This window comes from Dromiciops gliroides, chromosome 2, assembly GCF_019393635.1.
Source record: "Dromiciops gliroides isolate mDroGli1 chromosome 2, mDroGli1.pri, whole genome shotgun sequence".
Classification (NCBI taxonomy): domain Eukaryota; kingdom Metazoa; phylum Chordata; class Mammalia; order Microbiotheria; family Microbiotheriidae; genus Dromiciops; species Dromiciops gliroides.
This window is the reverse complement of record NC_057862.1, coordinates 214,833,213-214,855,281: the sequence shown is the minus strand read 5'-3', so window position 1 is coordinate 214,855,281 and position 22,069 is coordinate 214,833,213. Positions and strand designations below refer to the sequence as shown.

At 37.2% G+C, this 22,069-nt stretch overlaps 1 protein-coding gene across 1 annotated transcript in view; it reads right to left on the bottom strand.

The window, feature by feature from the left end:
* Positions 1–22,069, bottom strand: part of RPS6KA5 (ribosomal protein S6 kinase A5) — a 220,731-nt gene that overhangs the window by 79,597 nt on the left and 119,065 nt on the right. The window contains 1 exon segment of the mRNA XM_043982310.1: positions 5,448–5,531. Coding sequence (XP_043838245.1) covers positions 5,448–5,531 — 84 coding nt within the window.

Sequence of the window (22,069 nt, the reverse complement as noted above, 5' to 3'; positions counted from 1 at the left end):
AGGAGTACCTGAGTTCAAATCCGGCCTCAGACAGTTAACACTTACTAGCTGTGTGACCCTGGGCAAGTCACTTAACCCCAATTGCCCCGCAAAAAAAAAAAAAAAAAGAATACTACCAAGGTAGTTTATTTTCCACAAGAATTAGGCAGTAGTAAAAATAACAATATAATTAAATTAATATCTTCATTTGCTCTCCCCAGTTAATTCTGGGACTCATGACTTTTGAAGAATTTATTAGTAATGATCAACTAGTGACAGAATAACACAAAGTTTTCATTTGTCAACATGCCCTTAAATGCAAACAAACTATTCCCCACAAATCAAGTCTCTTAATTAGGTCAACAAAAGTGGGTGGAAATTTATGTTAAGGATTATTGTTATCATCCCCAGGGTCTTTGAGCCTGGCACATAGTATGTGCTTAAGATGCTTGTTATTGATTAATTGATTGATCTGAACTCTCTAAATCCATTTTCTTTCTTTTTTATTTAGAATTTTATTTTCCCAAATTGCGTGTAATAAACAAATCTTTACATCAATTTTTGAAAACTTTGTGTTCCAAATTCTCTTCCTTCCTCCCTCCCCAACCCCCCCTTTAGAACACAAGCAATTCAATATAAGTTATACGCGTGTAGTCATGCAAAACATTTCCACATTAGCCAGGTTGTAAAAGAAAACAGAGAAAAACAAAACTTCAAATAAAGGAACTAACAAAAAAATTATGCTTCAATCTGTATTCAGATGCCCTCTGTTCTTTCTTTGTAGATGGAATGCATTTTTTAAAAGTCCTTCAGAATTATCTTGGATCATTGTATTGCTAAAAGTAACTAAGTCATCCAAGCAGATCATCTTACAATATTGCTGTTATTTTGTATATAGTACATTTCATTTTGCATCAGCTCATGTAAGCCTTTCCAAGTTTTTCTGATAGCATCCTGCTCATCATTTTTTTATTTTATTTTATTTTTATTTGATTTATTTATTTTTGCTCATCATTTTAAAAATAGTAAACTACATTTATATAGTACTTTAAAGGGGGATTTCCTTACAATAAACCCATGAAGCTGATTACTGCAACAACAGTAATAGATAACATTTACATAGTATCTTATACCTGACAAAGAATTTTCTTCACAATAGCCCAGCAAAGTACCATTCAATCAATCCTCATCAATCCATTAACCAATCAATCAATCCATCCATCAGTTAATTAGTTAATCAATCAATTAGTCAATCAATCAATCAATCATCTCATCATCATCATTTTACATTGCTCTTGCTTCTGCTTCAACTTTTTTTTCACAGTTACTATGGCTAACTGTGTTTCCCTCCATCCTATTACCTCCCCATGATATTTATTCTTCTTCCACCCTCTTCAAAAGTGTTTTGCTTCTGACTGCCAGTTCCCCAATCTGCCCTCCCTTCTTTCAACTCCTGTCTCCATATCTCCTTCCCCTCTTATTTTTCTGCAGGGTAAGATAGATTACTATACCTAACTGAATGTGTATATTATTCCCTCTTTGAGACAAATCTGATGAGAGTAAGGCTCACTCACTCCCCCGCACCTCCCCCATCTTCCCCTCCACTGTATATGCTTTTTCTTGCTTCTCTTATGTAAGATACTTTACCCCATTCCACCTCTCCCTTTCCCTTTCTCCCAGTGCATTCCTCTCTCACCCCTTAATTTTATTTTTTAAAAGATATCATCCCTTCATATTCAACTGACACCTGTGCCCTCTAAATATATTCCATCCACCTGCCCTAATATATGAGAAAGTTCTTATGAGTTACAAGTATCATCTTCTCACGTAGGAATGTAAACAGTTTACCCGTTTAATATCCCTTATGATTTCTTTTTTCTGTTTACCTTTAATGCTTCTCTAGGGTCTTATATTTGAAAGTCAAATTTTCTATTCAGCTCAGGTCTTTTCATAATGAATTGAATTCCCATTTTTTTCCTTGAAAGATTTAACTCAGTTTTGCTGGGTAGCTGATTCTTGGTTGTAATCCCACTTCCTTTGCTCTCTAGAATATCATATTCCATGCTCTCTGATCCTTTAATGTAGAAGCCGCTAGATCTTGGGTTATCCTGACTATGGCTCCACAGTACTCGAATTGTTTCTTTCTGGCTGCTTGTAATAGTTTCTCCTTGATCTGGAAGTTGGGGAATTTGGCTATAATATTCCTTGAGGTTTTCATTTTGGGAACTCTTTTAGGAGGTGATCAGTGGATTCTTTCAATTTCTATTTTACCTTCTGGTTCTAGAATATCAGGGCAATTTTCCCTGACAATTTCTTGGAAGATTATGTTTAGGATCTTTTTTTGATCATGGCTTTCAGGTAGTTCAATAATTTCCAAATTATCTCTCCTAGATCTATTTTCCAGGTCAGCTGTTTTTCCAAGGAGATATTTCACACTGCCCTGTATTTTTTCATTCTTTTGGTTTTGCTTTATTGTGTTTTGATTTCTCATAAAGTCATTAGCTTCCATTTTCTCAATCCTAATTCTTGTTTTGTTTTTTGGTGGGGCAATGGGGGTTAAGTGACTTGCCCAGGGTCACACAGCTAATAAGTGTCAAGTGTCTGAGGCCAGATTTGAACTCAGGTCCTCATGAATCTAGGGCTGGTGCTTTATCTACTGTGCCACCTAGCTGCCCCATAATCCTAATTCTTAAGCAATTAATTTCTTCAGAGAGTTTTTATATCTTCTTTTCCATTTGGCTTTTCAAGCTGTTGCCTTTGTTTTTTTATGACACTCCTGCATCACTCTCATTTCTCTTTCCATTTTTTCCTCTACCTCTCTCACCTTATCTTCAAAGTCCTTTTTAAATGCTTCCATGGCCTGAGACCAATTAATATTTTTCTTGGAATCTTTGACCTTGTTATCATCTTTTGAGGGTATATTTTGCTCTTCCCTGTCACCAAGAAACTTTCCAGGGTTCACATTTTTTCTGTCTGCTCATTTTGTCAGACTATTTCTTGACTTTTCATTCCTTCTTAAAGTGGGGCACGGCTTCCAGGGTACACTGTTCCAAGCTTCAGGGGGCCCCAGGTGATACTATTTAAGGAGAGGCATGTTCTACACTCTCCTGGCCTGTGTTCTGGTTTGTAAATAACCACAGACCTGCTTGCTCTTTAAGCTGGGAACAGAATTCTGTTTCACTGTGGTTGCAAGCTCTGGTGTGCCTGCACCCCTCCCCCACTTGGGTCACCACTCAAGATTGCTTCTTGGTTCTGAGCACGAGCAACACAACAGAATTCCACCTCAACACCAGTAGAGACCCCTGAAATCTCCCCCTGGCCAACCAATTGACCCCCTCACTGGTCTGTGAGCTGAGTTCCAGAAATAGCCACTGCTTCACCTGATTCCAAGGCTCTGGAGGCCTGATTCTCTAGGGCTAGGGCTGGGTCTGAGCGGTGTGGCTTGGATCTGCACTCCACTTTCACCCGGTACATCAGAACTTTCCTGCTGACCTTTTAAGCCATCTTTGGCTGGAAAATTATCTCACCCTCTCCTTTTGTGGGTTCTGCACTATTATGCTATAAGAAATGATGAGCAGTATGCTTTCAGAAAAAACCTGGAAAGACTTACATGAATTGAAATAAAGTGAAGTGAGAAGAACCAGGAGAATAGTATACACAGTAAGTAACAGGAACTTAGTGCAATGATCAACTGTGAGAGACTTAGCTCTTCTCAGCAATACCATGACCCAAGATAATTCTAAAAGGCCTATGATGAAAAATGCTATTCACTTCCCACTGAAGGATTGAGAATGCAGAATGAAGCACATTTTAAAAAACTTTATTTTTCTTGTTTCTTGGGTATTTTTTGCTGTTTTTTTAACAAGACTAATATGAAAATACATTTTTCATGACTGCACATGTACAACCAATTACTTGACATCTCAAAGAGGGGAGAGGTAGGCAAGGGAGAGAATTTTGAACTCAAACTTTGTTGTCGTTGCTGTTGTTTTTGTTTTTTTGTAGGGCAATGAGAGCTAAGTGACTTGCCCAGGGTCACACAGCTAGTGTCAAGTGTCTGAGGCTGGCTTTGAACTCAGGTCCTCCTGAATCCAGGGCTGCTGCTCTATCCACTGTGCCACCTAGCTGCCCCCAACTCAAACTTTTAAAAAACAAATGTTAAAAATTATTTTTACATGTAATTAGAAAAAAATCTGTAAAAGAAACAAAAAAAACTAAACAACAAGCCCAAACAGTTTATTTAACAACCTGAAATGATAAGATCTCTGGAGAGAACTAAAGGGAATGATCAAATAAAGAATTTTTTTTTTCAATTACACAAAGATCTCACAAAAATTTATAAATACAAGAACAAAGAAGCTCTTGGTAATACAAAATAATAATTTATATGTATTACTTTTTAGACTGATCAATAAGAGATGATTTAAAAGATGAAAAATATAATGACATAACATCTGGGGAAAACATGCAGGTAATACAGATAATTTAACAAGTAGCTCTCTGCAAAAAAAAAAAATGTATACATGATACACTTTTTTTTTTGTTTTGTTTTTGTTTTTGTTTGTTTTTTGGGTTTTTTTGCGGGGCAATGAGGGTTAAGTGACTTGCCCAAGGTCACACAGCTAGTAAGTGTCAAGTGTCTGAGGCCAGATTTGAACTCAGGTACTCCTGAATCCAGGGCTGATGCTCTATCCACTGCGCCACCTAGCTGCCCCCATGATACACTTTTAAGTTTAATTTCCATCATTAAAATTTTCTCCATAATTTAAAAAGTATAGACAATAAACAAAACAATAAATCAACCCCTGATGTGTTGCATTTGCCTATTTTCAAGGTATAAATGCTCACACTGAAAATTTAACAATCAGCTCTCTCAAGTCAGTATGAGCTTGTTCCAACATACCCCTGACAATGTAGTGCTTCTCAGAGGTAAATTTATAATAGTGAATGCCTAATATCACTGAATTATAAAACATGATCAACAAGAAATGAACAAGCTCATATACATGATACATTTATCCAACAAAGCATTAGATAACTTTAATAATTACAATAATAATTATGATGATGATGACAATGACAATAGCTAACTGCCAGGTGCTGTGCTAAGCACTTTATAATCATTAATTCACTTGTGGCAGCCCTGGGAAGTAGTTGCTATTACTATTCCCATTTTACAAATGAGGAAACTGAAGCAAAGAGGTTCAGAGATTTGCCTATAGTCACATAGATAGTAAAAATGTGAGGCTGGTAAGAATTCATGCCTTCCTGACTCCAGGCCTAGCATTCTATCTCACTACTCAGTCTTCTGGCACACTAAGTAAAGAAGGGTATCAAAGATAAGAATGTCAATACAGGCATATGAATTAAATTAAATGACTTTCAGAGAGACAACTTACTTAGCTAAAACTTTTATTATTAAACCTTTATACAAAGAACAATAAAAGGAAGTTCAAAATAAAAAATACCTTATCATGTCCTGCATCTCCTCCTCTAACAATATCGGGTGCCATGTATTCTATAGTTCCACAGAAGGAATATGCTCTTTCAGTCTGGAAAAAAAATGTCTTCTCATTATATGGTAGCAAAATTTAATGAAAAATACAACATGAAATGGTTAGAACTAGTCTTATACTTAGGTGAAATAGGCAATCATCTATATCAGTGGTGTCCAGTTCAAACAGAAATGAAGCTACTAAACTACTTAAAGATCACTTCAGCTATATGTTAACTAAGATAATACCACATAGCAATATTATATTCTACTGTATTTTCATTTATCTTATTAAATACTTCCCAATTATATTTTAATCTAGTTTGGTAAAGAGTATTGGGGGCCACCTGTTGGACGCCTCTGTATACATGGTAGAAGGAAGAATACCAAGAAAGTTCTCTCTCTCTAGCTTTCAAAAAATATCATTCCTAATCTTTGAAATCCCATACCATGTCATTTCTTTGTAACTGCACCCTTTCAGGCATCTTCTTATCAATCAATCAAATAAGCAACAAGTTTTTATTAAGTAATTACTATGTGTCAGGTTAGGCCCTGAATACAATAAATCAATGTCTATTTTTAAAAGTTTATAATCTAATATGGAAAATAATTTAATATGTGTATACAAATATTATTAAAATATGTAAAACTTGCATATAGACAGTGCTACATATATCTATAACTATAGTTATAAAATATAGATATATACATGGATATATATCTATATACGGATACATATGCATATATATGTACATATAAATATAAGGAGAATAGACATTTCTAGGAGTCTAAACATTGTCTAGGAGTGAAGAAGTGTGCTGCTATGAAGAATATTGGACTTCTGGTCATACAACATAATTCCAAATCTTTCCCTGCAGAATTTATGACCTTGGGATGGTCACTCAACCTCTTTGGCCCTAGTTCCTTCAACTATCAAATAAAGGGGTTGGGTGAGATAATCTCTTAAGTTTCTTCCAGTTCTAAATCCAGCTTTATAACTTTTTTTTGTTTGTTTTGTTTTTTTAGTAAGGCAATTGGGGTTAAGTGACTTGCCCAGGGTCACACGGCTAGTAAGTATTAAGTGTCTGAGGCCGGATTTGAACTCAGGTACTCCTGAATCCAGGGCCAGTGCTCTATCCACTGTACCATCTAGCTGCCCCCAGCTTTATAACTTTAATGTAGATTCATTTATTACATCTCTTTCTACCCAGAGGGGAAAAATGGAAAGTGTGAGTTGGAGGTTGAAGGGCATGAAGGAAGGTATTTGCGACATGAAAAGAAACTTCTCAGCTGTAGAGTGCTACTTAGACACAGCTTTAAGAGTGCAACTATGTGATTTATGGTATCAAGAATTAAGCATTTATTAAGTGTCTACTATGAAGTTCTGTACTAGGTAAGAAGGATACAAATAACAAGAGTGAGACAGTCCCTGCCATCAAGGAACTAAATTCTAACATGGAAGACAATATGTATGTATATAACAAGTAAAGTAGATATACATATAAAGTACCTTAGGAGAGGAAAAAACTAGTACCTGGGAGGAGCAGGAAAAGCTTTACAAAGGAGGTTTTATTTGAACAGAATCTTGAAGGAAAGGGATTCCAAGAAGTGGAGGTAAGGAAGAAGTACATTCTAGATATAGAAGGCAGCCAGTGCAAAGGCACAGAGATAAGAGATAGAGTGTCATGTGTGAGGAACGGCAAGGAGGCCAGAATGGTCATGAAAGAAGGCAAGAAAGACAAAATGGGGCCTGTTGTGAATAGTTTTTAATATTAGATGTGAAATTTGAACCTTGATGAATTAGGTTGCTGCTAGAGTTTTAGTAGGAGAATGACAAAATCAGACCTGTACTTTAGGAAAATTACTTTGTTATATGGAGGAGCAAAAGGTCAAGAATCTCTCTTTTTTTTTATGGAAATAGTATTTTTTCTAATTACATGTAAGGATAGTTTTCAACATTTTTTTTTTGAGGGGCAATGAGGGTTAAGTGACTTGCCCAGGGTCACACAGCTAGTAAGTGTCAAGTATCTGAGGGCAGATTTGAACTCAGTTCCTCCTGAATCCAGGGCCAGTGCTTTATCCAGTGCGCCACCCTAGCTGTCCCTTCAACATTCATTTTTAAATAAGATTTTGAGTTTCAAATTGTTCTCCTTCCTTCCCTCCCACCTGCAAGATGGTAAGCAATCTGATCTATGTTATACATGTGCAATCATGTTAAACGTATTTCCATATTAGTTATGTTGTGAAAGAAGAAACAGAACAAAAGGAAAGAATCATGACAAAATAAAAATAAAGTGAAAATAGTATGCTTCGATCTGCATTCAGACTCCATCCAAAAGAAAGGACAAAAGGTCAAGAATCTCAAGGGACATAATTGAAAAAAAATTGAGAAGGGAGACTAGCAGTGCCAGATATCAAACTATACCACAAAGCAGTAATCATCAAAAAGAAGTGAAACTGGCTTTAAAAAAAAAAGGATATACATTAGATAAAGAATGCTACTCATCCCCCGAAAGGGGGGGGGTAACGGATTAAAATGCAGAATAAGACACTTTTACATATGGCCAATATTGGAATTTTTTCTGCTTAACAATGTACATTTGTTATAAAGGACACACCGCTAATAAGTGTCAAGTGTCTGAGGCCAGATTTGAACTCAGGTCCTCCTGAATCCAGGGCTGGTGCTTTATCTACTGTGCCACCTAGCTGCTCCCCAAAGTCATCATTTCTTTTCTTTTTTGGGGGGGGGTGTGAGGCAATTGGGATTAAGTGACTTGCCCAGGGTCACACAGCTAGTGTTAAGTGTCTGAGGCCAGATTTGAACTCAGGTCCTCCTGATTCCAGGGCCGGTGCTCTATCCACTGCATCACCTAGCTGCCCCCTTTTTTTTCCTCATCATTTCTTAACTCACCATCATGCAGTTAATTCAAGCCCTGATTAACTTCATCTCTTCTTAGCTTCTTCTCCCCTTTCCTCCCAATGCCTTCTTTTATAGAAGGCAGTAACTGGACTCTTAGATTATACCTCTTTGCATCTGTTGCCCTGCCTTGCTTGAATTCTAAGAAACAAGGTACCCCACTGGTGTCCTGTTCCTCCCTCCCATTTCCAGTATCCCTTTGTGTGTTATCTCTCCCTTCAGATTGTAAGATTATCGAGAGTAGCAACCATCTTTCTTTTTGTTAAGTGTATTCCCAAGGCTTAGCCTGACATGTCATCAGTGCTTAATAAATGTTTGTTGGATTGGATTTATTGAATGTCAGTATATTCCTTCTCCTCTCTCTAAAGTTTTTCTTTTCTCTGCAAAATATACAGAACAGTTGGAGCAATATGCTTTTTTTTGGGGGGGGGGGGAGGCAATTGGGGTTAAGTGACTTGCCCAGAGTCACACAGCTAGTAAGTGTCAAGTGTCTGAGGCCAGATTTGAACTCAGGTCCTCCTGAATCCAGGGCCAGTGCTTTATCCACTGTGCCACCTAGCTGCCCCAGAGCAATATACTTTTAAGATCTAAGACTTTCAAAAGTACTTTGGCTCCATTAAAATCCAAATACTTCATAAAATAAATATTTGGGATTTAATTTTCTAAACTTCACTCTTCTTTAATAGCCTAAATAAAATCAGAAAGCTTTAAAGAAAAAGAATCACTGTTTTAAAAAATGTCTTTTAATTAAATATACTGCTATAATCTATGCCAAACTAAACAATTACTGGAATCTTGCTTCCACTTACTTAATAATAAACAATGAAATCAGAAAATAATGCTAGTAATATAGTAAAATTTAGTTACAAGAAAACCTTACTAGTTCTAAAATTAATTTGGCATATGATTCATCTTTTTTCAGATAGCACATATACTTTGAAGATTAGAATTTTCTGGGAAAACTACATAAAGTCCCTTATGTTATTTTTTGATTTGCATTTTTTGGGGAATGGAGCAATGAGGGTTAAGTGACTTGCTCAGGATCACACAGCTAGTGTCAAGTGTCTGAGGCTGGATTTGAACTCAGGTACACCTGAATCCAGGGCTGGTGATTTATCCACTGTGCCACCTAGCTGCCTACTTTGGTTTGCGTTTTTAACTGACAAGATATTTGTTTGAATGGTTAAGATAAATATCATATAACATTACTGTTATCTTTCAAAATTGCAGTACTAAATGCATGTGGTGAATTTGTTGCAATCTATCAAAAAGACAAATTTAGGTAAAATTTATTTTGATCTAAGTTTTATTGATTTTTCTTCCTTTGCTGAGAATATTTGAAGGAAAAGTACCTGTCACCAAGCTATCATCTTTTCAATAACTCAGAAAAGAAAAATATCAATGTTTACAATTTATTTTTAAACTTTTATCAATGTCTTGTTTTTACATTATCTTTATTTCCAAATATTCCAGAAAACCCATTCACCAAAAGTGAGTATCTATTACCAGTTCTTTGTTACTGCCAAAAAGTGTTGCTATAACTATATTAATGTATGTGGGATCTTTATTTTTATGTTTGATTTCCTTGGGATATATATCTAAAAGAAGGATCTTAGGTCAAAGGTTATGGACATTTTAGTTCCTTTCTTAGGATAATTTAAAAATGCTTTCCGGTTTTACTAAGTGGCTGTCTTCCACCAGAACCTCCAAAATTAATTATTTTCATCATTGATGGGTGTAAGTAAAATATAAATTGTTTTGATTTGCATTTCTTTTATTATTACTGATTTGGAGCAACTTTTCCTATGTTGAATAAGGTTGAACAACCTTTACTGTGGTGATATTTAGTTTGAAGTTCTTTTGAAAACTGTTCATATCCTTTAACCAATTTATTCACTGGGAAATAGCCCCTAGTTTTATGTATTCCTTAGGTCTTGATATCTTGAATATCTCCTTCTCCTCAACTTATAATTTTATAGCTAGTATGTTTTAGAGGTGGAACTTCAACCCAGGTCTTCTTGACTCCCTGGCCACCTTTCAAACCAATATGCCCCACTGCCCAGACATCAATGATACAACCTTCCCCACTTTACACAGCTTTCATTCTCATTCTCATGTTGATTCTGTTCATGTAAAAGTTTTTGAATTTCATATAATCAAAATAATTTATTTTATCTTTTGTGATCACCCTTATTTCTTATTTGGTTAAGAATTCTCCCCCTAGGATGGTTTCAGAGAAACCTGGGAAGACTTGTATAAAATAATGAACCATGAAGTGAATAAAACCAAGACAACAATCTATACAATAAAAACACTGAAAAGACAAGCAAATCTTTGAAAGATTTAGGAACTCTGATCAACACGTGATCAACCACAATTTCAGAGGACTTATGATGAAACATACTACCCACCACCCGATGATATGTGATAGATTCAGACTGCAGATATGGCCTGGTGCATCAGTTGCTTTTCAATATTTGACATGAAAATCATAGAATCTTGAAACTAAAATGAACCTCAGAGTTCAAGGACGCCCATAACTGAGCATGAATCCCCTCTACAACATCATCAACAATTAATTATCTAAAAATTATCTGGATTCTGTTTAGAACCTTCAAATGCTGGGGAACTCACTGTACTTGAGGTAACTTAATTTTTGGACAGCTCTAATTGTTAGGAAGTTTTTCTTTATACTAATCTGTGGTGTCACCAATAGCTTAAGGTCCTGCTCCATGTAGGTAGGCCAGTTTTTGCTTAGAAGGTATTGAAACTGTCCTTGGGTTTTAGTTGGCTCAGAGGAAAAAATATTTGGTCGTCTGAACACAAAACTAGGACAAGAGACTGGAGTTCTTTCCACAAGCTTCTGACCAAAGACCAGGGACACAAGTAACACTATTATAGGAGAACTATACTTAGCTTGATATCAAGGCTGTATTCTTGATGAGTATCTTTTTTCTGCTCTGAATATTTTTCCCTCCTATGATTATGTAAACTTCTTTTTGCTAACTATTAGATGGATTATGAGTGTCTCATTTTGTTCCAATCTCAGACTGAAGCCATCAGAGTGCCTTAAATAAGCCTTATGGCTTATATAAGCTAAAATCTGCTTTCCTTCAATTTCCATTAATTGATTTTAGTTTAGTTTAGACAAGTAAAACAAGTTCAAAGTCTAAGAGTATGTAGCCTTTTCCTCCTTTTATTTTCCCTGGTTTCCTTCAATAATTAGCTCAAATCCTACTTTCAGCTTAGCCTCTTTCCATCCTACTTCTCTACTGGGTAAGATGAATTTCTTTACCTGTGTGTGTATGTATATTCTTCCCTCTTTGAACAAGTTCAAATAAGAGTGATGTTCAAACACTGCCCATTTTCTATGCCCCTTCTCCCCTTCATTGTACAGGGTGGGCCAAAAGTCACAAAGGGTCTGATGTTTTAATAAATTTTTGAAAATTATTTTTTCTTTATTTTTACCATTTACAAGATTTGATTTTTCACATGAAATGTAAATTCATTTCCTGTATATAGTATATATGATGCTATGACATTGTATATTTAAAAACAACAAAAAAGAAGTTATTAAATATTTGTGACTTTTGGCCCATCCTGTATAAACTCTTTCTTAGGTGCCTCACTTAAATGAGATAGTTTTCTCTTCTTCCTCTCCCTTCCCCACTTTCCCAGTGTATCCTTCTTTCTTACCCTTCTTTGAGATCATACCAGAATAATAGACTCATACCCGTGCTCTCTAAGTACACTCTAAATACCCCAGTGATGATGAAGTTCTTAGGGGTTTCATGTATCAACTCCCTACACAGGAATGTAAACAGTTTAACCTTGTTTAGTCCCTTATGATTTCTCACTCATATTTACCTTATTATGCTTCTTTTGAGTCTTTTGTTTCAATGTCAAATTTTCTATTCAGTTCTAGTTTTGTCATCAGAAATGCTTTAAAGTTCTCTATTTCATTAAATATTCATTTTTTCTCTATAGGATTGCACTCAGTTTTACTGGGTATACTATTCTTGGTTGTAATTATAGTTCCTCTGCCTTTATGAGAAAATAATAATTAATAATGGATTTTTGGGGGGGAAACCAGAGATCAGTTTCTCAGTGCTTTCTCCCCCCACTCCCTCCAGAAAGTTCAGTTCTTGAGAAGCTTCAGCAAATCTTATTGAGAAGCCAGTGGATAAAGCACTGGCCCTGGATTCAGGAGGACCTGAGTTCAAATCCGGCCTCAGACACTTGACACTTACTAGCTGTGTGACCCTGGGCAAGTCACTTAACCCCAATTTCCTCACCAAAAAAAAAAAAAAAAAAGAAAGAAATGGAGATACTTGTTTTTGCCTAACTCAGTGAAGAATTGATGGAATCAAACTACACCTAGATAATGGACTTTGCCTTAAGCAACTTGAGGTTCTTTTTCCCTGATGTCATCTGTAGAATTCATTTTAATGAAGACCATCTTCAAATGATATCAACCAATGGAATTGAATGATGCTAACCAATTAGCTTTGGTCAATGTGTAATGACCTGTCTCTAGTAAAGGAGGAGAAAAGCCCTCAGAAGCCACCATAAGAGCCTTTTTTTCTTTTTTGAGTTTTAGAGACACCCCTGGCTTAGCTCTCCGGGTCTTTGAGTGCTTTTCTCCTGCTCAAGCTAACTGCCATGCAGAAACTCTCTCCTTGCTTTCTCTACTATGCAGCCTGAGTCCATGAGAAGTTAAGGAGACATCTGGTCAATTCTTTACTGGTATATAATATTTTTGTTTTGTTTTGTTTTGTTTGCGGGGCAACGGGGGTTACGTGACTTGCCCAGGATCACACACCAGTAAGTGTCAAGTGTCTGAGGCTGGATTTGAACTCAGGTCCTCCTGAATCCAGGGTCGGTGCTATATCCACTGCGCCACCTAGCCGCCCCCAGTATATAATATTAATAAATTAAAATATGCTTGCCCCAAACTGGTATCTATAGCAATAGTAATTATTTTTTAAAAACACAGTTTTCAGGATTTCATCTTCCAAGTCCTCTTTTACTTTGTAATGGTAGCTGCTAAATCTTGTGTGGTCCTAACTCTGACTCCCCAGTATTTGATTTCTTTCTCTCTTGCTGATTGCATTATTTTTTCCTTGACCAGGCAGTTCTGGATTTTGGCTATATTATTCTTGGGAGTTTTCATTTTGGGATTTCTTTCAGGAGGTGATTGGTGAGGTCTTTCAATTTTGTCCCCTGGTTTTAAGTTATTGAGGCAGTTTCCCTCCATAATTTCTTGAAATATGATGTCTAGATTCTTTTTTTTTGTTCATGGTTGTCAGGTAGTCCAATGACTCAAATTGTCTCTCCCCAATCTATTTTCCAGGTCAGTCATTTTTCCTCTGAGATATTTCACATTTTACTTTTTCAGACTTTTGACTTTGTTTTATTGGTTCTTGATGTCTCATGAAGTCATTAGCTTCACTTGGCCAAATCTAATTTTTAAGAAGTTATTTTCTTCAGTATTTTTTTTTGTCTCTTTTACCAAGCTGTTAATTCTTTTTAAAATTGTCTTGTTTTTGCTCTACTGCTCTTATTTAACTTTTAAAATCTTTTTTTGGGCTCTTTTAAAAATTTCTTTCTTTAGCTCTTCTAGGAATTTTGTTAGGTTTGTGTCCAATCTGCATTTTTCTTTGTGGTTTTGCTTGTAGATGATTTAATCATTATCTTCTTCTGAGTTTATGTCTTGAGCTTCCCTGTCACCACAATATCTTTTTATTTTGTTGTTCAGTTATTTCAGCAATGTCCAACTCTTTGTAATTCCATTTGGGATTTTCTTGGCAGAGATACTGGAGTGCTTTGTTATTTCCTTCTCCAGTTCATTTTACAGATGAGGAAATGAGCCAAACAGGGTTAAGTGACTTGCCCAGGGTCACACAGCTACAAAGTGTCTGAGCCCAGATTTGAACTTGGGAAAGATGAGTCTTCTTGACTTCAGGCCCAGCATTCTATCCATTGTACAGCGTAGCTGCTTTTTATGGTCAAGTTCTTTTTTTTGTTGTTTGCTCATTTCCCCAGTTTCTTGACTGTAGACTTTATGTAAGAGTTTGGCTCTGCTCTTCTATGGGGCTGGGGGCAGGGAGAGTAACTAGCATGAGCTTCTGTCTTTTATGTCCTCCTGCTGGTTTCACACCTCATTCTTGAGGCCTATAAGTTTTTAGTGTTTCTAATGTGGTATGATCTACCCAAGTAGATGTCTGTTCACTAACCTCCTGTTCTGTGCTCTGCTCCTTACACAGATAGGGCCCTTGCTACTCTGTGAACATGACTGCTCCTCTCTGCACTGAAATGGTGACAATCAATAACAGAGCTTCCAAATGGCACTTCTTCCTGTTCCCAGTACTAGTACATGGGTCCCCTGGGATCTTCTTTTGTTCAGGTGTTCAGTTCCCTTACTGTCACTAGATGCTAGGCTGTTGCCACTGTTGTCTCCACCACATCCTGGTATCACCTCTGCTGTGCTGCTAGCTGGCACCTATCCCACAAAACTCTCTCTCCTCCTAAGCTGCTCCGAGCTGGAAAAATGACTCGTGAATTTTTCTTGGCTTTTCCATTTAGAATTCAGTTTGGCACTTTTTTTTAGGTCATGTGGTTTTGCTGTGGCAAAGTTGCTAAGCTCTTACTTTACCATATTGATTCTTCCTCTCTGTTATAAAATCTCAAACTCTACCTTTAGCACAAGGTCTTTCTAGGTTCCTTCAAATGCTAGTGCCTTCCCCTTTGAGATTACCTTCCATCTACATTCTGTATATCTTACATGTACATATTTATATATTATCTCCTCTAATATAAGAATGAGAACTCCTTGAGAGCAAGGACCATGTTTTTTAATTTGTTTGTATTTCCAGCACCGTACAGTGCTTGATATACTATAAGTATTTAAATAAGTGCTTATTAACTAAATATTGATTCATATGAGCTTATAGACAACCAAAATCCCAGATCTTTTTCAAATTGCTATCTAGCCAAACCTTCATCCTGCCCTTGTGAAGCTGATTTTTTTTAAACTCCAAAGTAAGCCTTAATGTTTGTCACCATTAAAATTTATCTTATATTTGGCCCAATTTAGCTTGTTGAGACTTTTTTGAAATATGACTGTCATATAGCACCATATTCTATCCCTTTCTGTCATCTACAAAGTTGATAAGCATGACATTTATTTCTTCATCTAAGTCAAAGATGCTTTTAGCACAACAGCTCCTTGGGGATTCTGTTGGAGAACTTGTTCTAAAACAACAAAAACTATTAATGACTTTGGCCATTAAAACAGCTGGTAATCAGCTTACCTACACTATCATCTATCAACCATCATTTTTTTTCCCCACAAAAGCATAGGATTCTTTGCCAAATGATTTGCTAAAATTTAGGTTAATTACTATTTTCTTCATCTAAAACTTTAGATGTCAAAAAAAGGGGAAATGTGATTTAGCATGATCTATTCATCATGAAGTCATACAGCCTCTTCGGTACTGTTTCCTTTTCTAGACGTTTACTAAACATTCCTTTAATTTTTACACGTTTCTATAATTTTACAAAGAATTTAAAACAAACTCTTGGGGTATCATTGCAAGATTCCACTCCTTCCCCCCTTTTTTGATTGTGACATTTACCTTTTTCTGGTCCTGGAGTACCTTGCTCATTCTCCATGAACTTAGAAATATTACAGCTCAGCAAGTACATCTAGCAGGGGTTTTTTTGTATTTTGTTTTGTTTTTTAGTATACAAAGATGTAGTTCGTTTGGCTCATGTGACTTTAATTCAGCAAGGACAGTTAAATGCTCTACTAAGATGTACTACTTTGCCCCCCCTCCATGTTTAATTATGAACTGAACAAACAGGGACATATTGATATAGAAAGAACAGAAAAAGATGGTATATGAAACACATTACTATCACATACAGATCTTTAAAGTATAAGTTGAATTTAACATAAGAATAACAAATTTGTCCTGTTTGTCTGTGTCTCCCCCTTTTGAACTTCCTTCTGATGTCTTTTGTATATTTTAAATTAAATTTTATTTTAAAAAATGATCAAGTATTTCTTTTTCTCCCTTCTCATGGACGGGAAAAAGATGAGGAAAATACTGATAAAGACAGTCAAGTAAAATAAAGTCCTATATCGACAATGTCCAAAGATATACATCTTATTTTGTACTAATATGTGCATTATTTCTCCTAATATGTGCATTATTTCTGCATCAGGCGATGAATAGTATTATTCATCATCAATCTTCTACAACCAAATTGATAAATGAATAAATCAGAATTCAGTATTTCAAAACTATTCATTTTTACAGTGTTCATGTTGTAATATAAATTATTTTCTTGGTTTTGTTCACTTTACTCTGAATCAATCTATACAAGTCTTCCTAGGTTTCCCCAAAACCATTGCTTTCCTCATTTCTTATAGCACAATATACCAAATTTTGTTCACTGAGCCACCAAATAATGGGCACTCCCTTAAATTTCCCATTCTTTGCTACCCCAAAAAGAGCTGGACGTATAGGACCTCCCTCATTTTCTTTGATCTTTCTGTGGTAATGGCTAAGTATTACTGGGTCACCGTATTTTCACAATTGAGTAACTTTTGGGGCATAATTCCAAATTATTTTCCAGAACGGCTATACTAATTTACAGTTCCAACAACAGTACATTAAGGTACCAGTTTTCCCCCAAACCCTGTAACATTTGTCATTTTCCTTTTTTGTCAAATTTGCCAATCTGATGGGTATGAAGTAGAACCTTAGAGTTCCTTTAATTTGAATTTATTTAATTATTAATGATTTGGAACAACAGATATCTTAGATTTTTTTTTTTCCCTTGAGAAATACCTGCTTATATTCTTTATCATTTATCAGCTGGGAAATGGCTCTTATTTCTATAAATTTGAATCAGTTCCTTAATGTTCTGGAAATGAAGCCTTTATAATAGAAACTTTTTTTTTTGTTTCCCTTCTAATCTTAGTTGCACTGAATTTGTTTATAAACAACTTTTAAATTTTATATATTAAAACTGACCATTTTATCTTCTGTGATCCTCTCTATCCCCTATTTAGTCATGAACTATTCTCCTGTCCATGGAACTAAAACATGCTTTCTTCCTTGTTTCTCTACTTTTTTTTTCAAGCCAAGCCAAGAAGCTATTAGCTACTCTGATACTGAAAGGAGGAGGGGAGAAGGAGGAGAGCAGAGACTTGGACAGTAGACAGAAAGACAGAGCTAGCTTCAATAGGTCTGGATAACTGAAATCCCCCATTATCCTTATTGCATGCTTCCATGTCAAGTTTGTGATATGCTTCCTTAACTCCTCATCTATTTCCCCTTTCTGCCCAGGTGATATGTAATATATTTTAATGAAAATACCTCTTCTATTTCTGTCTCCACTGATCTTTGCCCCTATGCTTTTGTATTCTTCTCTACTTTGTATAGTCAAACAAATTTCCACATTAGACATGTTAAAAAAAATGCTTCATTCTGTCCTAATTATTAAAGAATTACTTTTTTCAGTGACCTTTTGTACTTCCTTTTCCATTTAGCTAAATCTGTTTTTTAGGGAGTTATTTTCCTCAGCAAATTGTTGTCTTTCTTTTTCATGGTACTCTTGCATTATTTTTATTTCTTTCCCCAATTTTTCTTCTACTTCTCTAATTTGCTTTTGTTTGTTTTTGGTTTTCTGTGGGGCAATGAGGGTTAAGTGACTTGCCCAGGGTCATACAGCTAGTAAATATTAAGTATCTGAGGCCGGATTTGAACTCAGGTCCTCCTGAATCCAGGGCTTTATCCACTGCTGCCCCTTCTCTAATTTGCTTTTTAAAGTCCTTTTAAAGCTCTTCCAGGAATTCTTTTTTGGGCTTGAGACCAATTTGCATTTATCTTTGAAGCTTCACCTGTAGCCATTTTGTTACTATTGTCTTCTATGTTTATGCCTTGATTTTCCCTATCACCATAGCAACTGTCAATAGTCGAACTTTTCTTGTTGTTTTTGCTCATTTTTGTGTCTTCATATTTTTATTCGAGTTGGGCTTTCTTCCTAAATTGTGCCGAGGCTCTGGGTCTTATTGGTGGTTTTCATTGGACTTCAGGGCTTGGCCGCTTGCTTTTGCTGGGTTGCTAAAGTTAACAGTTTTTCTAGTGTCGGGCCATGGAGGAGTGATTATGTTGTTGGTCTGCCCCAGGGGTGGTGCCTTGCTGCTGGGTTACTCTGTTAGCAGGGCCTCTCTGCTAGCAGGCCCTGGAAGGGTAATTTTATTGTCATTTGCTGAGTTCCTGCAGCTGGTTTGCCCTAGAAACAGTCTCTCTGCTGGGACGTTGCAGGAGTGGGAACTTGCTGTTGACCAATCTTGGGCAGGGCTTTACTACTGGTCAGCAGTAGGATCAAAGTCTCCCTGGTGGTCTGTGAAAGCTTTGGGGTGCCTGGTGGGGGTACCTGCTATGCTGCCCAGACTGCTCACCTGCCCAGGGAGCTGCTGGTTTGCAGGTGGGTGGAGCCTCACTGGTGGATTGCCCCAGGCTCAGAGCCCTGCTTCAGGCCCCCTGCTGTGAGCCCAGAAGCTGCTGCTGCTCCTGGACCTCACTTTCCTTCTACCCAGTCAAGACAGACCTTTCCTGTTGGGCTGGTAGGTTGCTTCCCTGAACCTGGGACAATGTAGAGGCAGTTTTATATTGGTTTAGAGGGGAAATGTAGGAGAGCTTCAGTGGGTTGCTTCCTCACTTGGCCATCTTGGCACAGGTAGTTCCCCCAAATGCTTCAATCTGCACCCTGAGTCCATCACCTTTCTGTCAAAAGGTGAGCAGCATCATGAATCCTCTGGAATCATGTTGGCCATTATACTGGTCAGTTTCCTATCAATGACAAGGGTGGTGAGGCATGTACCCAGCACCAGGGCTTTAGGATTGATGTAATATCCTTCTGCTCCAGTTTCTCTCCTCTCTCTCTTACCTAGAACCTAACCACTAGGTCCTAATCCTTTCTTTCATTTTAGGCCCCTGATTCAGCTTCTTTTATTAGTGTGTGGTTTGCTTAGGATGAATTCCCCCCACCCTTTATCTACCTTCCTTCCTCTTTTCAATTCCCTCTTATTTCCCTATTAAATAAATGTATTTCTGTTCTCAGTTGTGTGTTTTTATATATTTTCCCTTCCTTTGACTAGATCAGATGAGAATGAAGTTCAAGTGTTTCCCATTCCCCTTATCCTTCACTATTTGTCTAGTACAATTCTTCTACATGTCCACAGAAATAATATGAGATAATTTTCTCCACCCTTTCTCTTCATTCACCCCCTAGTATATTTTTTCTTTTACATTTCCATTTTTCTTTTAAGATCATCAAAACATTAAAACAAACCCTTTCTTAGGGGGCAGCTAGATGGCGCAGTGGATAGAGCACCGGCCCTGGATTCAGGAGTACCTAAGTTCGAATCCGGCCTCAGACACTTAACACTTACTAGCTGTGTGACCCTGGGCAAGTCACTTAACCCCAATTGCCTCACCAAAAAAAAAAAAAAAAAAAAAAAGAACTGAAAAAAAAAAAAACCCTTTCTTGACCTCTATGTTATTAGATTATGTCTATGAATACTGAGGATAAAAGGTTCTGAGGGGATTATATTATTTCCTCATATCAGAATGTAAAAAGTTTATCCTTATTTAGTTCTTTATTATAACTCACTCATATTTACCTTTTTATGTCTCTTTTGAATCCTGTTGTTTATATTTCAAAGTTTCTACTCATCTCTGGTCTTTTCTTCAGAATGCTTTGAAGTCCTTTATTTCATTAAAGATCTATTTTTTTCCTCCCATAGAATTAAATTCAGTTTTTCTGGGCAGATGATTCTTGGTTTGAGCCTCTATCTTTTACCTTCTAGAATACTATATTCCAAGCTCCCTGCTTCTTTAAAGTGGTAGCTACTAAATATTGTGACTGACTACAGCTCTTCAGTACTTGAATTCTTGTTTCTAGCGGCTTGCAATACTTTTTCTTTGGTCTGGAAGGTCTGGATTTTAGCTATAAAGTTCCCGTGGACAGGGTATTTCAGGGATTTTTCTAGAGGTGAGCCATTTTGAACTGAATGATGCTCCTCCCAGGATAAGCTGAGCACTTCTAACCATGCTGCCAATTCAGTCTTGGATACTTATTATCTTCCCAACTTCCTTGGCCTTCTCTCCCCTATGATTAGAGGGTTGGAAGGTAGAGGACTGAATTCCTCCCATAGCTTTCCTTTATAGAGATCAGGAGTTGGTCTTTCTGGCTCAGTCCACTTTCCATCTGCTGCTCTTTTTGGTTTCAACTCCATGCTGCTTACTCAGTCTTGGATACTCAACACATTCCCAACTCTTACAGAACTCCTCTCCCCTCCTATTAGAGGGAAGCATACAGATGTATCCCATAGTGTATCCCTTCTTTCTGTGTCCCCCTGCCCCCTGCTTTCTATCCTCCTTTTGAGTGCTGTTTTCCTCTATGAGATTGTAAGCTCCCTGAAGGTAGGTGATGTCTTTCTTTTTCTTATTTGAATCTCAACCCTTAGCACAGAGCCTGGCACATAGAAGGCACTTAATAAATATTTATCAACTTGACTGACCTTGGATCAGACCACTGTGGGAACCCTGGAAACTAACAGGTTTGCAGCCTGAGCTGTCCCAAATATTAGAATAATATTATACCCATTACAGCAAGAAAAAAAAAGACTCAGAACCCAAGTGAGACCAAACAAGACCAAGCACAGTCCAGCCATTTCCAATAGAAGTAATGGACCCTGGTCCTAACACAAAGAAAGAAGTCAAATTTTTTGAGGATGTGGGAGTCATGGGCATGTTTGTAGCCAGGAGAAAGAGAGACTTAAGATAAATGAGAATGAAAATGACAGAGTGAGCAATCTTTTAGAGAGGTCAGCATGGAATGAGATCACTTGTGTATGTACAAGGGTTTGCCTTTATAAGGAGCATGATTATCTCTTCAAATGAGACAAGATGGAGAAAGTGTCAGAAGGCATCTGGAAGATGGGAGGTGAGAAGGAGAGAAGAGGAAGCTCTCAGCACATGGCCTCAATTTTTTCCTGCAAAATATGAGACAAGGTTCTCAGCTGAGACCTGGGTTTGGGTCTAAGCAACACAACCATGGGCTTACCCTTGACCGGAGGTCCAGGGGACTTTTGCTGGACTCAGTCATAATTAGTCAGCTGAAAAGCTTTGCAGGATTACAATGATAGAACTACAGGCTCCCTTTTGGTTTGGGTTTCTCACCCTGGTATTCTGCTACAGGTTTCAGACCTGGCTAGCGGCTGGAATCTGAAACTCTATCCCACTCCACTCCTAGGATCAGAGACATTGCTTTTGCTTGTTTCTGCACTTTGCCTTGCTCAGTACACAGGCTCCTCATTCTGGACCACTAGCCCTGGGTGCAAAGTCTCTCCAGCCAGCAGTAGGCAGTAAGCAACAGAGCTTTCATGTGGCACCTGTTTCTGATCCCAAGGTCAGGCCCCTCTTCTAGATCTGAGACTTCTTCATGCCTTGATGAACTGTTGCAGGCCAGTCCTCACCCAGTTCCTGCACTGTGTTCTGTACATCTTTTCTTGGTTAGACTCCACACCCAGTATCTGTAGAACTCTCTATCTCCCTATGACTATCTGGACTAGAAAAAAATTAATCTGTGTTTTTTTT